Source organism: Vicia villosa, linkage group LG3 (genome assembly GCF_029867415.1).
Source record: "Vicia villosa cultivar HV-30 ecotype Madison, WI linkage group LG3, Vvil1.0, whole genome shotgun sequence".
Classification (NCBI taxonomy): domain Eukaryota; kingdom Viridiplantae; phylum Streptophyta; class Magnoliopsida; order Fabales; family Fabaceae; genus Vicia; species Vicia villosa.
Window position 1 is genome coordinate 70,624,141 of NC_081182.1, and position 21,241 is coordinate 70,645,381.

The window sequence follows — 21,241 nt, forward strand, 5'->3', positions numbered from 1 at the left end:
AATTCTCGAAGAAGGATGGTAAGTTTGAGAAGAAGGGTAAAGATCAACACAAGACGAATACGTAATGCTCCTGCAGTTAGGTGTTATTACTGTTATTACTGTAAGATCAACATATGACTCTAAAAAAAAATATGTTTTGAGGAATTATGTGATCAAGATGATGGATCAGTGCTGCAGTGAAACAACAAAGCCTGCAAGATTATAGATATTGGATCTGTAAGATTCAAGCTCCAAGATGAGTCAATAAAACTATTGGTATTGACTGGTGTCAGGTATGTACCAGATCTTAAAAGAAATTTGATTTCTCTTGGTGAATTCAACAAGAAAAAATATCTTTTCACAAGAGAGCAAGGTAATCTGAAAGTCATAAAGGGGTCGAAAGAAGTCTTGAGAGGTGTGAAGAAACAAGTTTGTATACCTTTGAGGTTGAGGTTGTAAGAGGTTCAACCGATTTTGCATCCACGAAACCTATATCGAAGACATAACTTTGGAACATGAGATTTGGTCATGTTAGTGAAAGGGGCCTGGTTGAATTGGGGAAACAAAATATGCTTGTTAATGATAAGGTCGAAAATTTGGTGTTTTGTAAACCCTGTGTATTTGGAAAATCTTGTAGAGTGAAGTTTAACAAAGACAAACAGAGAACACATGGATCTATTCATCACATTCATGCTGATCTTTGGGGGCCTACAAGGAATCCTTCAAACTCAAGTGCAAGGTATTTCCTATCCATAGTTGATGATTATTCACGAAAGTTATGGGTACTCATCCAGAGGATTAAGAATAAAGCTTTTGAAAATTTCAAAAGTTTAAAGACTCTGGTAAAAAATCAAAATAGCAGAAAGGTCAAGAGGTTGAGAGTCGACAATGGCCTTGAGTTCTGCAATGAAGCTTTCTACAATTATTGTGTTAGTGGTATTGGAAGGAACGAGACCATTGTGGGTTACTCCTCAACAAAATGGCCTGGATGAGAGGTTCAATCGAATAATTCGGGAAAGGATTTGATGCATGTTGGTTAGTGCTGGATTGACGAAGGAGTTTTGGGTTGATGCTATTGTGACTGCAACATACCTGATTAATATATGTTCCTCGAATACCTTGAGGATGAATACATCTGAAGAGCTTTGGTCGGGTTATGATCCGTAAATTAGCAAGTGTATTAATCCTCCAAAGTAGTTATAATGGGAAATCGCAAAGTATCGATCTCAAGAACTGCGTGGTGTTATAGAGTTGTGTTTCAATTCAATTAAACAAAAGCCTTGGGGTTTTGGTTTGGAGAATTATGAATTAAATTACAAATAAACTTAAAAGATTGACTTGGCCAAATATGAGTAACATGCCAGGGTAGGTGTGTGCATTAACATGTAACAACTTTGAATCCTTATTTCAATAACAAATCATAAATTATCAACTACCGATTCTTAAGGGTGTTTACCCCTAATTCCTTAGTGAGCAAACCTTTGAACATTCATCCTAATTCCTTTGCGAATTATGATGAAATCAAGCCTTTAAATTATCAAGAATATTTCGGTTACCATAGGATATCCCTATTCCTAAGCAATATCTACTATAGTCTAATTGTACAAAAACCCTAACAATGGCGGTCCAGCCTAATTGCTAGTCATACATCAATCCTGTTGGTCCGACGAGGAAAGCTTTTAAGACATTGTACAATTAAATTGAACATGAAAGACAAATAAATTACTAAAATTAGGAAATCAAAGTCATTACAAATGTTAATCAGGGACACCCCCTAGCATTAGGGGGTTTAGCTACTCATATTGTTTAAAGAACTCAAAAGATGAATTATAGACATTACAAGTGTTGGAGATGAAATTGATCTTCAATCGCTTCTGTTCATGAAAACCTCCTTCTCGTCGAAACCCTTGTCTTCTCCAATCTTCTCTCGTGATATTCTTCGCTTGCAAAAAAGTTCCTTCATTCTTCTTCAAAACTAAATTAAATAGCACACATTCACTTAGGTCGGTTGGAAGTACCCAAAACGCCCCCATAGCTTAACCCATGGACAAAATATGAAAAATCATGAAATTAGCGTCACATGCTGAAATGGGCTGTGTCAACCAACACGGGAACCCATGTCAGACTTCTGTCATCTTAAAAGTTACTTTTTTGTCCCAGGGCTCTTGACACGACCCGTGTCAAGTAACACGGCATGTGTCAGCTCCTAAATTCAGAATTTGGTTTTGTTGTCTTCATCAAAGTTGTAGCCCTTTTAGTTTAAAAAATTTTTCCGCCGAAACCACGTCATTCTGAGTTACGAAGCTCTAGTTATGATCAAAATACTACACGTTTGTCACGATGAGAAACATGCTGAAAATTTCCAGATCTCAGACTTGCTGACACGAGCTGTGTCAGGTGACACGGGTTCCCGTGTCAGCCCCCTGACTTTCCTCTCTTTTACATTTTCTTATCCATGCTTCATCCTGACACGGCCCGTGTCAGGTGACACGGGTGGCCGTGTCAGGCCTCCTGTAGCATGATTTTTCAATTCCTTCGAAACTCCACATTTTGTACTTTTTTTGCACTGATTTGTATCAATTTATTCCTCTGAGCCTGCAAACAGTGAAATACACAACCAAAGCATAAAATGTAAAAGAATAAAATAAAATGCCCGACAACATAAAGAAATGATAACTAAAATCAACGGTAACTAACGGTGTAAAAACCACTGATCAGGTTACCTGCCAGATCTCGACAAATTTAAAGAGTTTTGATGTGTAGCCTATGCTCATATTAGGCAAGACAAGGTCGAACCTAGAGCTCTAAGATACATGTTCACGTGGTGCATAGAAATAGGTCACAAGAGGTGTATCATAAGTTGTGATGTATTTTCAATGAAGCTAAAATGACGTTCAAGAAAATTGATTACGCTGGTCGAAATGCATAGATCTTTTAAGAACGGATGGAAGATGAAGAGATTCTTATTGAGGTATAGCATATTGATGTTGAATTGTATAACCCATGTGAAGTCGAAGAAGAATCACGGGATGCTGAAGAAATTGAGGTTGAGAAAAGTCATCAAGCCACCTCAGAGACTTGGCCATGCATATCTCATAGTGTTTGCTCTAATATCTACTAGTGAGGTACTTGATGAAGAACCTAGATATTACAAGGAATCTGTGAGGAGTCGAAACAAGACTGAATGGCTGAAAGCCATGGATGATGAGATGAAATCTCTTCATGATAACCACACTTGGGAGCTGATTGAGAATCTGCAGGAGCTACGTTATTCAGTTGTAAGTGGATTTTCAATGTTAAGGAATGAATTGAAGAAGTGATGTCGAAGAAATTTAAAGGAAATTTCGTTGCTAGTGGATTCACTCAGAAAGAAGGCGTTGATTCAAATGATGTATTCTCACCTGTTGTAAAGCATAAATCCATTTGAATGTTGTTGGCTCTAGTGGCAAAGTTCGACTTAGAACTCGAACAGATGAATGTGAATACAATCTTCTTGTATGGTGATCTAGATGAGATAATTCTAATGAAGCAACCTGACGGGTATGCAGAAAAGGGCAAGGAGGATTATGTGTGCAAGCTGAATAGGTCTTTGTATGGCCTGAAATAATCTCCTCGACAGTGGAATATGAGATTTGATAAGTTCGTGGCGCTCATAAGTTTCACTAAGAGTCTGTTTGACCATTGTGTTTATTCAAGACTTCTACCTGAAATTTCATTTGTTATTTTGTTGTTTTATGTGAATGATATTCTCATAGTAATCGACAATGTCGAGGATGTAATGAAGCTGAAGGTTAAACTCGGTAAGGAGTTTGAAATGAAGGATCTGAGAGTTGCCACTAGGATTCTTGGGATTGACATCTAGAGAGATATAAAGCAGTCGAGATTATCCTTATCTCAAAAGACATACCTAAGGAAGATTCTCGGAAAATTTGGTATGTCGAATTCAAAGTTTCTCGTAACACCAACAAATCCTCAATTCAAGCTGAATACGACTCAAAGTCCGAGTACTGAAGCTCACTACTACAGTTTTAACCTATAATAGCGCTTATTTGTAAAGTACTATTAAAAATATTACACGAGATCTTAAATAACGCTTTTTTATCTGACACTATTATAAGATGAATCCTACCCGTTTTCTTTTAAAACGCTATTTCATGTATTTAACAAAAAGATTTCCCACTCTAGAGGGAAAAGAGAAAGATGTCTCATGTTTCAACCAATTGTCCAACAGTTAGCAGATTACACTTTATTCCAAGTACACAGAGTACATGTGCTTGTAGACTAAGTAACAAATCCTAAACCCTAACTAACTTGGGCTTAGGCTACACAATTTGGATTATATCACAATAGATCTAACATGGCATATTCCAGAGATGCATCTCCGAAAAATTCTTTGAATATTGAACTAAGGGTTGTTACAGAGATGTATCTCTAGACTCACTCTAATGCGTGTACAGAGATGCATCTCCGGACTAAATTTTAGCAAAATAAAGATGTCTCAGCAATTTGATCTGACGTGTGTAAAAAAAAGGATCCAAAGATGCATCTTCGTATTCTAGAGTCAGCTGTGACTTTTCACCGTAGTGTAGAAGTACCCTATAGGATCGGATAAGTATCCCCGGATGATAACCCTCCTATTTTTAGATAAAAAATCTATGTTTCAAACCCAACTAGTACTAATATTCAAATTTGTTGGACCGACCCTTCTGAGCAATGATGCTCCAAATACCATTGTTAAGGCAGTAGCCTTAGCTAAGGTTTATTAGGAGAAATACAACTCACTCAAGCCAACATAAATTACAAACACTAAACAAAAATACTCAAATAGAGTTCACTTTAATCCTACCAAAACAAAATCAAAACAGTTTTATGCCAAAACAAATCCCACAAACACCCCCTAACCAGACCTATATATCTAGATCAAAAAACTCAAACATAAACATCTCATGCTTTTGCAAGATGATGGTGAGAAAGAGAGTGAACAAGAAGATAAGCCACTGACCCAATCTCACAGTAGATTATGATTCAGCATGAAGTGCACCATTTATCATTAAATGCACTAAAAGTGTGTAATGGTATTTGAACTCTAACGATATTACAATCCAAATTTTCATTGATGATGAAAGTTATGGTAATTTCTTACAACTGAGGATTACACATGTTTTGAAACTTTTAATCGAGCCAGCACCACTTTTCAAAGTAATAGTTGGGAATAGTCAATCAGTGAGTGTAGAAGGAGTAATTCAGCAACTACCAGTTTTGGTATAAGGTCAAGAATTGAAGGTATTCGTGTACTTGTCATGTGTTATGTGTTTGCGAGAAGAACTAGATAACTCATCATTATAGAGTATGTTTTCAACTCCATTGGTCATCGATAAAGAAGGATATTTAAAGTTTCACAAGCCATTGTGCTGTCTGTCAACAAGCACAAACTGCCCATACACTTCTTGCAGGGTTGCTTCAGCCCTAACCTATTCTCAATTGAAGCCATTTGTAGGTAACACTAATGTGCAATATATGCCATTACCGTTGACCATGTCGTGGTCCTATAATTCAACCTGAGAAGGTGCTGCTGTACTACATGTGAGGAACATATTTTAGGGCTCAATTCAGGTCCCTAAGTGCTAATTCAATGGAAAATAAGCCAATAATAGAGGCAAAATATTTCAGCATCTACTTTGAAACAGATGAAAGTCTTGGTGTGAAACTACGGATGGAGAAAAAAATACACTGGTAACAAAATGCTCATTGCTAAGAAATAGACATGTAAAATAATTTTAGTTATAATTTTGCCAGCAAGAGATAGATTATACAAAAGCTTTTAACATCAGTCTGATTGTCCCACGCTAGAGATAGATATTACAAAAGCTGATAATATTTTTGCAGTTGGATTCTCCCAATTGTCTAGTTAAGTTAACTATTTCAAGGATAGCACAAATTCCTTAAGCTATCTACATAAACAAAAGGTCTAACCAGCAACAAATTACCCACGACTAGGATGCAAAAGAAATTCTTCCTTAACTAAGCACTTTCTTGATTTTCTTCTTCTCCTTAATCATCAATCTCCCTTCCTGTAATTCACACGGTATTAGCATGACACAGTACTTAAAACAGAAGCAGTAATCATATTGAAGGAAATTTGAGGGACTCTAAATATATACTAGAAGTAGAAATCACATGTAACTTCTTGACAGGAAATGCAATACCCAAATAAATGCATTGTATAGATTATTATAACTTATATACAAACCTTCCCATTGTTTCTTTTCCCTTCTCGCATTTGTTTGATGAGTTGTCTAACAGACATTGTATTCCTTCTTGCAGAGTTGCTCTTCTGTCCTCATCATTGTTCCATAATTCTGAGGTTACATATCGCCCACTAGAGTTGTATTCATTTAACTCTGTTAGAGCTGCCACCACCGCGTTATATGCCGCTTTACCAACGCTTCTCTTAAGCCCATTTAGCTTTTTATCCGCATCATCAATAACTTCCTGAAATGAAAAATGCAGGAAACCAGATATCCAAGTGCGAACACTAGATGTTATATAATGAACTGTCCCAGCCAAAATTAAGCAAGAGAACAACAGTGTGTTAAATTAAACTAAAATGTACCCTTTCTTTGCCACCAACAGTGACTAATTTGAATGGATACCATTCTGCATCTTTCATATAGAATTCCCACAATGAACACAAGTTCGCAGCCCTCACTTCAGCTTCCTCCTCTTTATATTTCTTCTTCATAGCTTCAAGGAACGGCTCGCTGTCAAGTTCTCCCATTCTCTTCACAGCAATATTAGTTGGAACAGATAACTCCTCAATGCCCTGCAAGGCGGGAAAAAGCATTATGTTATTAGATCTTCTAAGCATACTTTCGTCTCTGAAACATGCTTATGCGAAAAAGTTAGACATTTCAGCTTTGTAAAATCATAGTAATATCATACTGGAATGTCAGAGTAACATAAAAAAAGCTAAACCAAACATGTCATAACTCATAAGCAATATTTCTCAGAAAAATGTACAACAAAAATGCAACAAAAAATGCAGAGAATATTGACATAACGAAAGTGCATATTTTGATTGTGAGTTGTATTCACCACTAAAAAAGTGAATGTGAAGTTCCACTTATTTTACACAAACCACTTTCTGAACCATAAAACATAACTACATAGAGTAAACATACCTCACAATGAGATTAATCTGATAGATGAAAGTATATATATAAAAAAGAACTAACATTGATTAAAGTTTTTCGCGCATTCTGCAACTCATCATTCATGTCACGCTCTTTAGTCATTAAAACTTGATTCAAAGCTTCAAGTTCTTCAATCAACACTTCTTTTTCTGTCAGTTCATTCTCCAAAGCGTTAACTTTGTTGAAAGACTCTAAGTCTACCTCCTCCTCATCATCATCTTCAAAGTTCTTCAACACGTTTAGTGATGTTTTGAGTTGTTGAAGCTCAACTTCAAGATTTTGTTGCATATCCATATTCTTTCCAAGTTCAGTAGTTTTTGCACTTATTTGTTTCTATTATAAAAATAACAGATGCAAAAGGAAATTACATTCTAACAAGTATGAACTCAAGAAATGAACTTTAACAACTATACAAGAGAAAAGATTAGGTTAATGAACCAACCTTGAAGCATTTTTCTGCTTTTCCAATCCATCCAAGAGGATGGTGATGTGCATGATGTTGAGAAGTTTGAATGTCATCAGAACTTTGCAACCAAGATGGATCATTGATGATATGATTTTCACTGCTTTCACTAGTGTGTACAACGTGCTTCCTTTTCAAATTATTACTGTTCTCCATTTTTTTACCAGATGAAGCAATATCTTCTCTGCATAACAAATGTTTTTATGATATAAATAATTTAAATAAAAACAAAACGCTTATGGTTGCTTAAGTAATACCAGTGAGCTTCTAGTAAGTAGTCAAGATAAGATGACTCTGATATTTCCTTCTATCAGTTCTATGGAGATGGATGTGAGCTTCTCACCTTTAAAATGAACTTCCTGATTGATTGATAGAACTAGAAGAGTGACAGAGGAGTTTATCTATAAATAAACACTTAATCAAGCCAAAAGATAGAATTTTAAAATAGTTTCCTCTTCATTCCACGATGAGTGTTCTATTCATTACCAAAAAAAAAGAGATTGTTTTCAAATGAATGGCTTTTTCAATTTTTTAGTATGCTTACTATTATTTCTCTTACTTGTACCATATTCTACATGTCTCAAATTAGTATTTCATACATAGAAAAGTAATTATTGTTAATAGAGGTTATATAGAAAAATTGTCTTTAATATTGTATTGAAATTATAAAGTGACTTATAATTTAGGATTATTTTTTTTACAAAATAACTTATAATTTAGAACAAAGGAATGAAGTAATTAGTAGAATACTAGGTCGACAAGTATGATTAAAATATATTTTGAATTTTTTCAATTATAATTTTAAATTGAAAATTTAATAAATAAAATTATTGTGATATTTTTCATTCTATTTAATTCTCTTACACTAAATTTTATATCGAAGCTACATTAGTAATAATTAAATTAAATATACAAATTACTTGATTGGGATCAATGATTCATAACAAAGAGAGCCAAATTCTATAATTATCAATACTAGCATAAAAATATTTGTTTCTGCATAACAATATTGTTAACTTCCTTGGTGCGGATCGGGAGAAGTCGCAATGAAGTGTTGTGTTTTACGTTTATGGATTGCTTGCCTCTCTCTAGGAGATGACGGTTCTATTTATATTGTCTTCCCGTTATGGTATAATTCTCATGTTTTATGCCATGAATGTCGTATCCCTCCTTGTTTCCAAGACAATCGCTGGTATTCAATGTCGTTAATGCAATCATAATTGTTTATTGAAGGGCGATGACCATAGGCGGCCTGGAGTGCGTACGTTTCACTGAGGTCTTGGCGGGTTGGTGATTGGTCCAGACTTGGGCGACCTTGTGGGGACCCTTAGGCATTTTGATTCGACAACCTTGAGGAGGTCCCTACTTCGACAAAACTCGGGGCGAGTTCATTTTGTCGTGGATCATTCCCATTGGCTTGGCCTAGGTTATTTTCTCTAGAAGTACATAGCCCCCCAAGTGTGAGGGATGTAGTGGTGAAACGCTTAAGTATAATCGTTCTTTTGGTTTATGACAATACAAAGCCCCCTAAGTGCAAGGCGTTGAAGGGTGAAACGCTTAAGCAAATATGTGTTATGGCTGGTCAGATAGGGCAAGTTCTCCTTTTAAGTCTTTGGAAGTACATAGCCCCCCAAGTGCGAGGCGTTGAGGGGCGAATCGCTTAGGTTAAATCGGCTTTTATATAACTCGCCCTAATGTCTTTTAGGGGAATGAACCATCCACTAGGATCATGACACGTTTCCTACGAATGTTGATTCCCCATAAAACTTTTCGCATTACTGTTATGATTGCATTTTATGGGGAATTGGTCGTTATGATTACCACTAGTTAAGCAAGTTTTAGGTGACTATTTGCACGCCTCTTAGCCTATTTAAGTCATTCTTCTTCCACTTGTTTTCCTTTCTTTTCCTATTGTGTTTTGTCTTCTGAAAGCTTTCGGGACTTCTTCAACTTCACTTGCATTTTTTTGAATTTCGTTCGCTTTTTACTTTAAGGAATGATTGTTATTCGTGAGTGTGATGAAGAGGGAAATGTAGTTGCTCCACGAAGTTCCCCCGAAAGGCGTAGACTCGTGGAGCAGTACATTCACATGTTTAGCTCTAGGGAAATTGACATTGATTGGGAGTTCATAAATGAGGAGGTTTATGGGGATTTCGGCGATCGTGGTTTATTTCGTGACACTGACTCAATGTCTTCTTCCTCATGTCCGGTGGAGAACACCATGGAGCTTACCGGCGAGGAGAGCAACGTCATTCTATAGCCTTGTGTTATGGGCAAGAGGATTTATACTTATCGCCCTCTCGGATCTCTTGAAGAGTACTTCTACTGCTTTTAGTGCATGCTGGATACATTTGGGGTCGGGATCCCCTTTACTAATTTTGAGGCCTTCTTGCTAACCGCCTTGAACGTCACCCCCATGCAACTTCACCCAATTAGTTAGGGTTTTGTTAGATCCTTCAAGGTTATTTGTGGTGCCTTTGGTGTGAAACCCACCATGGATGTTTTCTTTTTATGAATTAAAAGGTGTGGGAAAAAGGGGTTGGATTTTGCTTTCAGGGATACCAAGGCGAGCCGTGTTCCAAGCGTAATCCTCGGACTATAAGAACTATAAAGACAAGTTCTTTCGGGTAAGGGGGAGTGACAACTGCCCAAGGGTCCTTTATAAGGAACATGATAATTTTTCTCATATGATCTGATGTCGAATACCCTTTGTTCAGAACCTTAAGTCCTGCAATAAGAGTTTGAAACCTTGAGAACATGTTATCAACTGTTTCTTCATCTTCCATCTTGAAGGCTTCATATTTCTAAAACAAGGGAAACGCCTTTGTTTCCTTGACTTGGGTGTTTCCTTCATGATTCATCTTTAACGAATCAAAGATGGACTTACAGTGTCTTTGTTGGTGATCTTTTCATACTCGGTGTATAAAATAGCATTCAATAGAATGGTTCTTGCTTTGTGATGATTCTTATAATCTTTCTTCTATTGATCAGTTATCACTTTTCTTTCAATCAAATTACCACTAGCATCAACAGGATGAGTGCAGCCATCAACTACCATATCCCATAGATCTACGTTATGACCAAGAAAGAAACTTTATATTCTATCTTTCCAAATAATCAACCTTTTCTCCATTAAATACTGGAGGTTTCACACTTTAATGATCTATTTCATTAACAGCGGGTGCTGGAATAACTGCCATTGTGTTTTAGGAATTTCTGGATCTTTATCTAACACAATGAAGTGTTTGATAACTATCAATACCATAGTCGGATCTCTGGTGCCAATTAGCTTAGAAGCAGATTACACCAAGAAATACAAAGATAACACAACAATGATTGAGCAAGTTAATGAACAAAAGTTCCTTGCTTTACAACTTTTCAAATTAACAGTTTCATCATATTCAAAAATTGTTTATTTGTTTGTTGTTTAGCTAATGTTGCAATCTTCCAAGTCTTCGTTATATAGGCATCAAAAGATCCGTTGGAGGGTGAAAATGGAATTACACAAATCTCATAGTTGTTTTCTTCATAACGGTCAACAAAGAATGATAGACAATATTGTACAATAGTACAAACCTTGAGCCACAAAACATGCATAGTGGAACGAAAATTTGATTTGTACCATGTACTATTTTTTCTCATGCATAACTTTTGATATTATCTTCTAATCTTTAGGGACTTCAGAATGTATATTGGTGAAGCATGTTTAGAAGCATCAAATGCTGAAACGAAGTATTCAGAACTTTGTCTTCAGGATCTTCAGAACTTGTTCTCCCGAACCTTATCTTCAGAGTCTTCAGAACTTGGTGTTCAGAAGTTGTACCAAGAGTCAGATCTTGAGAGTCTTCTGAATCTCTCTTACCAGAGTCACAGTCAGAAGTAGTGACTTGCATTCTATCAGAAGGACAGTCAAAAGAGCGTTACAGATCTTGCCTTATCTTGTAAAGCACGCTTTATATCTTCATATGGTCAAAAGAGAGTTTCAAAAACTGATGACGTCACACGTCATACTATCATAGTCATAACCTAAAAGCAAAAGCTACATACTAGAAAAAAACCATTAGGATACACAGTTATTCTCTAAGATATCACGTATTGTTATCATCAAAGAAAGGTTAGATGCAAAACCAAATCTTGTTCTTACATAATGGCATTTTTGTTTTAATGGTTCAATTTGATTATCGATATAGGAAGTCATAAGGTGTGGTCTCTGATGTTCGGTTGTGGGAATTCCCAAAACCATTGATAATGATACTCCAGTGAGTCATTTTTCTTACACAATATATTTTCCATTTCATATGATTTGAATTCGTTTATTAATAACCATTTTCATCACTAATTGGTCAATTTCTTATACTTCTCTTTCTTGATTAATAGATTATCGATAATTCTATTGGCTTCTTGGTATGCTATATATGCAACACATGTTGAAGCTGAAAGTGTTGAAAATGAAAATGGTATTGTTATCGTCAAGCTGGTGGGTCGAGACAGTGGAAAGTTTCCTGCATGTTTATAACACATTCACTAATCTTATATTTTGTATGAAGAATAAAGAAGAATATGTTATTAGTTTTTGTAATTTTCAATTTTTTGATTCTTTGTTAAGTTTGTTGTTCACAAAGATAGTGCAAGCAAGACACATTTTTGTCGCACTGGACCGCGAAAAAAATTACTTGGACAAGCAAGTATTAATGCGTGGAATTCTATAGTTGAGAAGTCAAAAGATTTCACTACTACTCAATTGGCTTAAGGCTGCTGCTAGAGTGTTTGAAGCGAATCGCATATCAGATGCAGTTTGTAAGGATAAATATCAGATGCAAATTGAACCTTTGTTTTGTTATTCAAATTTAGCTTTATTTCTTAGTGTTAATGTTTGAACCTAACACATCATCAAGATATGTGGTTATATAATCTCAAATATTTTTTAAATTATAACTAATGTTTTATGTGTTGGCGTCGTGTTTGGTAATTAGTTTGTGTTAGTACGTCAAAGGTTGTTGATTACTGATGATAATGAAATTTCATTTTTCAGATCTATTGCCAATAGAATATGATATTTCATCGGTCATTTTGAAAACTATCCTTGCTTTGGTCATGTTAGCCGGCACTTTGTGATGCTTTCAAATTGTAGAAGAACTGGAATTCCAAATTCTATACCTTAGTACTAGTTAATGGAATTCACGGGACTTGTTTGATCTCCTTTCCCATGAAAGATGTTCTCACAACGTTTAGACTAAGAATCGTAGGAGAGGACGCATTTGTCCCATGAAAGATGTTCTCACACTTTAGGAAGATAACCCATTTATTTTCAATTCCCTAGAGTGGTAACATAGTCGTGGTAGAAAAGTTGGGTATTGAATTAATACTGAAAATGTTTAGAGAGAGAAACTCTCCCCTCTCTCTAAATTTAGGGTTTCTTCTTCTTGGTGAGTATCGTCTCCCCTCTAATAGGGGTCTTTCCTCCGGCTGCGGAGCTCTCTACCGCCAATATGGTGGTCTTCCCCTCTCCAATAGAGGTCCATCCCTCACCGTAAGTCTCCCCCTTTCCATGCTTGCTTCGACGATTAACCGCTCATCTATTTTTTTCCCAACCCCCATCAAGAAATTCGTCCACTCCGCCAACAACCACCAGAAGACTGTAACTTCAAAGTGGTTCGGACATGAGATTCGACCCCCACCGAAGCCTCCACCATCGGAAGACATCAAATCTCTGATGTTATGTGTTAGGTTTTCTGTTATGTCTTTCTTTTCTGTGTTTGTGTTGCTTAAGTTTCTGGTGTTTCTTGTTTGTGTTTATTTGAGGTGTATGTGTTGTTCTTAGATTTAGGTTGTTATCATTTTGTGTTTAAGGTGTTTGATAAAATGCCTCTAAGAAGTTTGAATGAGGGAGATGTGTTCTTGAGCAAGAATCTAACAAGGGCTGCTGCAAATCTACATACTCTTTCCAGTCAACAAATGATTTCCTCACAACTTGTGAGTTTAATCTTTCTTGAGAACCTCTATAATCGAACGGTGCGTGAGATAGTCAAAGAAATGATCTGTAACTGGATAAATCTAAATATTTTGGTTCCAAATCTCACTTGTCTCCTGTGGATGATTTCTGTTTGGTTGCTTGGATTGGAGAAGTGGATTGGTAACACTCTTTTGGATTCTAATTTCTCAAAGAATGTTGATGTTCTTAGTTGGAGGGATTATTTTAGTAGTGATCTTGTTAATTTGTGGAAGGGAAATGCCCAAACACAATTTATTTATGTCTGTTTGTACTCATCTATTTTCATCTAATACAAGAGCTTGTTTACTGTAAAAAAAAAATATATATATATATATATATATAGTCATGGTAGATATTAACCTATTGTGTATTTATTACTATTTAAAATTTTGAGACATTGAATGCACATATTTCAATAAAATATTTCTATAATTAGCTATTAAATTATGCCCTTGGGGCACATGTTAGCTTTTCCCATTTACAAATTATGACACTAAAAATATTGACATCCCAATTAGAACTGGATCAACAAATGTAAACAAAAATAGTCATTGTATGAGATGGTAGATGCATCCCAATTAGGTACAAGCATTTCTTTAGCTGAAACTTTCACCACTGCACCTCTTGCATCATCAAATGAGTACAAACACCAAATTCCAAATTCTCATATCAATGCTTAATACTTTTCTTCAGTATTGATTAACATAAATCTGAAAGCTCTAAATTTCCATAAAATAAGGGAAAGCATAAATAATGCAAATGCAGAAAATTGATTTCAAAGGTAGATCCCATTATGTCTCCTTCTGCATTACAAAGACACAATTTCTTTGTCAGATTTAAAAAACAACACATCAAAATCAACGGTTAAATTTAAGTAACAGCTAAACATAAGAAAATGTGAGATGGAATTAGTAGAATGATGAGAAAAAAACTCAGCATCTGTGGATCCATCTCTACGGTTGTCTGGCCGCTGCCCAATCACAACAAATCCACCAAATTTCTGAAAAAAACAGGAACAAGCAGTAGCTGCAATCAAGCTTTTCATGTTCGCACCGATTCTTCAACGAGAAAACAACATGCATATGTTTCCCGATCCAAAATCAAATCAGTGCAAAAAAAAAAGTGTAGATCTTCAACAAGAAATTAACATACAAGTGTTTCTCATCCAAAATCAAATCAGTGCAGAAAAAAATTTTAAAAATTTAAACAGAAAGGAAAATCGGAACTAGGGGCTCATATCAAGTGTAAATTTTAACAGATCTGTCACCGTAAGAAAACACCCAATCCAATTTGAAGGGACAGAAAGACGAAGAGGAGAAAGAAGTAGACGGCAGAATCTGAGATACCAAAACCAAACCCTTGGATGAGAAGGGTGTGGCGGCACCTTCAAGTTCTGACCTATATATTTTCTTTTCATTTTCTTGTTTGGATATAGATGGAAATTAGGGTTGTGTTGTGTTATGATTTTCCGATGGAATTGGGTGTTTCCTACTAGAGTCCTCTCTCATTGTAATCATCGCCCCCTTTAGTTTTACCTTCAGCTAAGCAGCTGAAGGCACCAAACAAGGACAACAACCCATATACTATATAAAGCACTGCCCATTTTTAGGGTTTCACATTTTTTTTAAAAAATTTATTTATTTATTATAGTAAAAATTCTCCATCTTCTCATTAAAAAAAATCGAGATTTATATTTTTTTTATTGGTACTAGTATTTTATTTGTTAAGATGGTTACCTAGCAAGATAAAGATTAAAAAATATGAGAATTAGATGTATACAAATTTATAAGCAATTTTATTTTGGAGCAAGAATCGACTACAAGCCCAAAAAATATATATTAACTAAACACTCTAATACGTATAGACTAAGGATTCGGATGAAGAGTTTTTATTGTTTAGAGTGATGTTATAATTGATTATTTAATATGTATAATGATTTTTTCTAATTCTACAAACTAAGTGGGGAAGTTGTGACCATCCTCAGTCTCTCGGTTCACCATATCTATCATGACTTTAAAGTTGCTCTTGACTACAAGATTTGTAATTACATCCTCCCAAGTTAGCTCAATCTCATGAATCATCGTCTACATCTCTATCATAAGGGTAACATACAAACTAATTTTTCGAGCATATCCTCTCACCCGATTTCTTTAGGAGTTCGGGAACAAGCTTATGCATCCTGCCGTAGAAGTAGACTTTTTGTAGGTATCATCGTAATTCAGCTTCATCCAATTGTTCATTGGATGGTACCGTAGAACATAATGTTAGATCTCTGGTTCAGGGAACCTAACTTTGTTCCCTACACGACTACTCAACTCGGTCTCATTTACCATATGTCTAGTTGTTCTAGTTGGGTTGTCAAGTCGCTGAAAGCCTTACTCAAATAGTGTTTTGTTCCTCAAATTCCATAAATACCAACATGATATAAAAAATGTTGACCTCTAGTGGTCTTTAAGCAAATATGTAACATTTCCTTTAAGACTGTGAGAGATTCAATCCCTGTCAGGCATAGAGTAAACATAGTCATGTTCAGTTTAATGAAGTGACCTACTTTTTTCTCTAAGAATTGATCTTGAGAGTATCCATTATTGTTTAAGTGCTTTTAGAAGGTTAAACTCATGAAGTTTTTAGGATAACTTCTATCTAAACAACAAGTACAGGCTTCAAGCGGTTAGTCTCCAAATCAAACAACGAACAAAGCTTCAAGCAATTAGTCTCTAAGCCAAACGTAGATTTTGCATGGCTGATCTCAAACCAATATGGAGTTTTTAGTTGGCTATCCTCAGAACCAAACCAAAGTTTTATATGGGTTGAACATGAATTGAACCACGATTTTCATTGGGTTGATCTCTACTGAGTTTTTAACGAGGTTGAACTCAGAAATTGAATGAGATTTTACCCCAGGTAGATCTCGAACCTTTAGAGCTTTTAAATTGGCTAAGCTCAAGAGTCGTTGAGAAGATTTTTTTATTGGTTAATCTTCACGATTTTTCATGAATCAAGCGGAGACTTTGATCAATCCCCCAAATACAAACAAGAGTTTTTAAATGGTTTAACTCCTAACCAAAATAATCACTTCCTAAGGAAGAATACTTTACTCAAAAAAATCTACTCTTGGTAAAGTTACAATTATACCCTCACCTAAAATAATACTCTTGGCTAAAATATGTGAGAAAAAAATAGTGATTTAGATAGGTGATGAGAGAAATGAAAAGTAAGGTTTTTCACGTTTTCTGGATGATTTTAAATGATAGAGACGCTCTATATTTATAGGCCAATAAATGGTGTAAATTTGGAAAAAATTCATGGAGCAATTAAATGACCTAATCGATTAGGCTAATTGATTAGACAATGCAAATAATCGATTATTATAGTCCAAAGTTGAAGGTTTAGATAGAGAGTTGTTATCAATCATTAACATATTGTCACAATCAATTTTTTACTCAATTAGGCATCATCTAGTTAATTATGCCAAAATCTAATCAATTAGACATTTGCAAAAAGTCTCTTTATCAATCGAACACTTCCCAAATTAACTGGCTAGGTCCCAAAAACCTTTTTTGGTTATTTTAATTAAAATATGAGAGGCTTTTCTATGTTGTGTATGTGTGTGAATGTGTGTGTGTGTGTGTGTGTGTGTGCGCGTGTATGTGTGTGCGTGTATGTGTGTGAGTGATTTAGTCATAATACTTTCAAAAATGCCCTTGTGTGTTTACAAGACACTAATCACTCAAACAGGCACGAACATGCGAGCTTTCACACATCCTCTCTTTCACACTCTAAGGATTTAAGTCATGATTTCAGTATCTTTACTTTTAGAATCACATACGATCCTTGAATATTTTTTATGAGAATTGAGGTATTTCTTTAATAGTTACTGTCATCTAAAATGATGAAAGTTTAAACTGATGGTAATCATAAAATCTAAGTTTTCACTTGAGAGTCGTTGGACTATTGTGTTGACTTTAAAGAAAATGTATTTAGTTTGATTCAGAAGGATAGCTTGATCAACCACCTTGTATATATTTGACCGCTTGAACTAATTTCAGCATCAATTACTTGATTTCAAATGTTGTCATCATCAAAACTAAGTAGCTGTTGATTGACTTGTATCTTATTATCCATAAGCTTCACTATCTTTGATCACTTCTTGACTATACCTACAATTATGTAGAACCACAAATCCACGCGAATGTTTGGATTCAACGGGGAATCTTCCATTTCCAAATGATATTTTAGTCAATATTTGTATATGTGCCTTCCAAATAAGAAGAAAGACAATTATATGCATTACGCAGAGAAAATTTGTCGTCTCCATAATCCCCCATCTTAGCCTATCCATACCACCTTCAGGGTGAGAATGAGGGATAACCAAGATACAACTGAAAATCTAGATAATCAAATAGTTTTGAAGCGAATCTAAATTCCATTTTCGTTGTACATTAACTATGTCTTTAACCGTGAGGATGGTATCCACAATTGTATCAGCTTGGACCAACTTATAGAAAAGAGGTTATTTAGTTGTAGTCCAACAATCTAGCCAAAAATTCACCTTTTTTTCAATCCCTAAGCTTTCACATAATATTCTTCTGAAACTTGTCCCACACATTTTCCAAATCTTTCCATAAAGTAAAAGCATTTGGCTTGCAAATCATATTCTCCAAAAGGTTTACTTTCGACCATACATTGATAAGAACCTGACACCATAAATCATTATTATTATTCAATAAATTCCAAAAAATATTATACAGAAAAACATCATCCATGAACTGAGCTTGGTTGATGCATCAGTTACCTGACCCTTAGGTATACAAAAAACCTCCCAATTGATCATATGAGTTTTGTGGGTCATCTATGTGTCTCCCTAAATAAACCTTCTTAATAAATTTTTTTAAGCATGACAAATATTGATGGGGCTTTTAGTATAATGCATATTAAAATAAAGGATACAACTTAGCATTGATTAACAGAGCATAATTTTCCCTACCAAGCTCAAGCACTGATGTTTCCAGCCATCGTTGCATCTATTTAATAATATGCCAAAACTTGTTCATATAGTTTATATCATGGATAATGTTTGCTCCAAGATACTTTCCTAGGCTATTGGATTTCCCAAAACATGTGTGATGCATAATTTTCTACCAAAGATGGGAATCTTATTTGTTGGCAAACAAATTTGAGTCTTGTCAAGATTAATCTTTTGGCCCAAATTTGTTGTCTCATGACCTAGACGAAGTTATTGATCAGAGGCGACATTATTGGAGGGAAATAACTCATACCTCCTGGCAGTTGTCTCACTCGACCAAAGTTGCCCATAGTGGAGCTTGTGGCCCAATAAAGATTAAAAGGCGACGACCTAGCCATAGTGTATCATGAGTATACTGACGCACTCGGGTGTAAGCTTGTCATTATTGCATTTGGCATGCCGTAAGGCTGCTCTTTCCGAGGTATCGTGAAAATTAACAAGAAGTCCTTTGGTCTCCTAGACTTTACAGCGATGCCTCCACCATATCAGGTGATACACTCAATGATACTATATGGCTGATGACAATGGGAATTTCTTCAACTGAAGTTGGAATCCCAAAACTGCCGACAGTCGTCGTTACCGGTTGATCTCTAGGGTTTGGAGAATTACCTTGGGGAGGTGATTGATTTCTATGAGACATCTCAAGAATTTTCTTGTCACTCTTCATGAACATAAAATCTCAAAAAATCAAGTTTTTATGTAGAGAAAAACCGTTCAAAAGAAAAGTAAGACACATTTTTCTGCAAATATGTTTAGAAATATTCACACAAAAGGCTCGCACTAGGCGTGCCAATTTATTTATCGGTGTTTTTGGTAACCAGTCGCGAGTTTAATAAACTAGTGAGATTAATTCGAAAAATCTCCAAAGTAATTTATGCAAATAATTTGTATGAAAACACGTGTGTGTGATTTGAATGTGATTTTTGTACAGAGACGGCGCAAAGACAAAACTTGAATGAAGACATGTTTTGATAAATGACAAGGAGATAAAGTGATTTAAATAACATTAAATAAAGGTTAAATTTAAGAAAAAAACAATAAATATTTCATTTAAAAAAACAAGAAAATAATGAAAGGGTTGAATGCATACGCATACAAGTTTCTCGGACACTGTTTCACTATTTGACTCGGGTACTCCAATTGTCTAGAGAGTATATAAAATTTTTCAACCGCTGTTATAAAGTATGAGTCTGCTATCTGTTATATTTACAAGTAACTGTCGATGACAATTCTAACCACTAGGAGATTCATGTGTTTCGTCCATGCTCAGCCTTCAGGACACTTTGGCATTAATACTTGGTTTTAATGTTCTTTGACACTTCATTAATGTCTCATAACCCTGAATGTCTCCTTATGGTGACATTCTTCGTTGACTTTCTATTAGCTGAAAATCCCAGTATAACACTCACAAGCACTTTTTGTTTCAGAGTAAGTTATGATGAAAATGAGAAAAGGGGAAGTTATGAGTGACTCACTTCTGTAGTTTTTACGGATATGCACATCCATACTAACTTATGGAAAAATGCGAATGACTCACTTCTGTATTTTATCACATTTATTGATGATTACAGCCTCTTTACTTGGATATATTTTCTTAGATCTAAGTCTGAAGTGTTTTCTATGTTTCAGAAGTTTTTGACATATGTTGAAAATCAATTTCAAGCAAGTGTTAAAAAATTTTGATCTGACTCTGGAGGTGAGTATATGTCTCATGAATTTCAGGAATACCTTCAATAAAAAGGGATCTTGTCTCAACGGTCTTGTCCCAATACCCCTCAACAAAACGGGATGGAAGAGCGAAAGAATCGTCATTTGCTTGATGTAACACGCACCTTACTTCTTCAAGCTTCTGTGACATCCCGATTTTGGGTTGAGGCTCTTTCCACAGCCGTATTCTTGATCAATCGTCTTCCTTCTACGGTTATTGATTTTGATTCTCTCTTCTTTCGCCTTTTTAATATTCAGCCTAATTATAATGATTTACATACTTTTGGATGTGTTTGTTTTGTGCATTTACCTCCATTTGAAAGACATAAGCTTGGAGCATAGTCTGTTCAATGTGCGTTTATGGGGTATAGTCACTCGCATAAGGGATTTGTGTGTTATGATGTCACTAACCATCGTTTTCGCATTTCTAGGAATGTGACATTTTTTGATAACCAGTTTATGTTTCCATGCGTTTCTCCTGTCATGAATGATATTGTTACTCTTCCTAAGTTCTCTATTATGCCTCAATCTATAGAGCGTTATAAACCAGGTCATGTATATGTCATAAAACACAAATAGCAGGTTCCCACACCCCTTCCCGACGCTGAACCGCCAACTGATCCTGTAACGGTTGAACCACGACATTCTGTTCAAATATCTCGAGCATCAGGCAGATATTCACCAGACAGGTATGATTCAACACATACTTCTATGACTGCCACACTCTCTGGCATATCTATTCCTACTTGTTATTCACAGGCTGTTAAAGATGTACGTTGGATAAACGCAATGAATGAGGAACTTCAAGCTCTTCAAGAGAATTTCACATGGGATATTGTCTCTTGTCCTCCTGATGTCAAACCCATTGGCTGCAAATGGGT

At 35.5% G+C, this 21,241-nt stretch overlaps 1 protein-coding gene and 1 non-coding gene across 3 annotated transcripts; both read right to left on the reverse strand.

Moving 5' to 3' along the window:
* Positions 1 to 5,729: 5,729 nt before the first annotated feature.
* Positions 5,730 to 8,115, reverse strand: LOC131661821 (protein INVOLVED IN DE NOVO 2-like). Of its 2 annotated transcripts, none has more exons than XM_058931463.1 (5): positions 7,979 to 8,115; positions 7,615 to 7,819; positions 7,215 to 7,505; positions 6,593 to 6,802; positions 5,730 to 6,471 (listed from the first exon to the last, which is right to left on the reverse strand). In XM_058931463.1, exons 2-5 carry the CDS (start codon positions 7,789 to 7,791, stop codon positions 6,211 to 6,213), a joined length of 939 nt encoding a protein of 312 aa, XP_058787446.1. In that variant the 5' UTR covers positions 7,792 to 7,819; positions 7,979 to 8,115; the 3' UTR covers positions 5,730 to 6,210. The 2 variants fall into 2 exon arrangements, with proteins under 2 accessions (XP_058787446.1, XP_058787445.1); XM_058931462.1 differs by having other exon boundaries at positions 7,893 to 7,998.
* Positions 8,116 to 14,520: 6,405 nt separating this feature from the next.
* LOC131593883 (small nucleolar RNA snoR143) lies at positions 14,521 to 14,691 on the reverse strand. Its single transcript, XR_009281259.1, has one exon. It is a non-coding gene; the product is annotated as a small nucleolar RNA snoR143 (small nucleolar RNA).
* Positions 14,692 to 21,241: the final 6,550 nt, after the last annotated feature.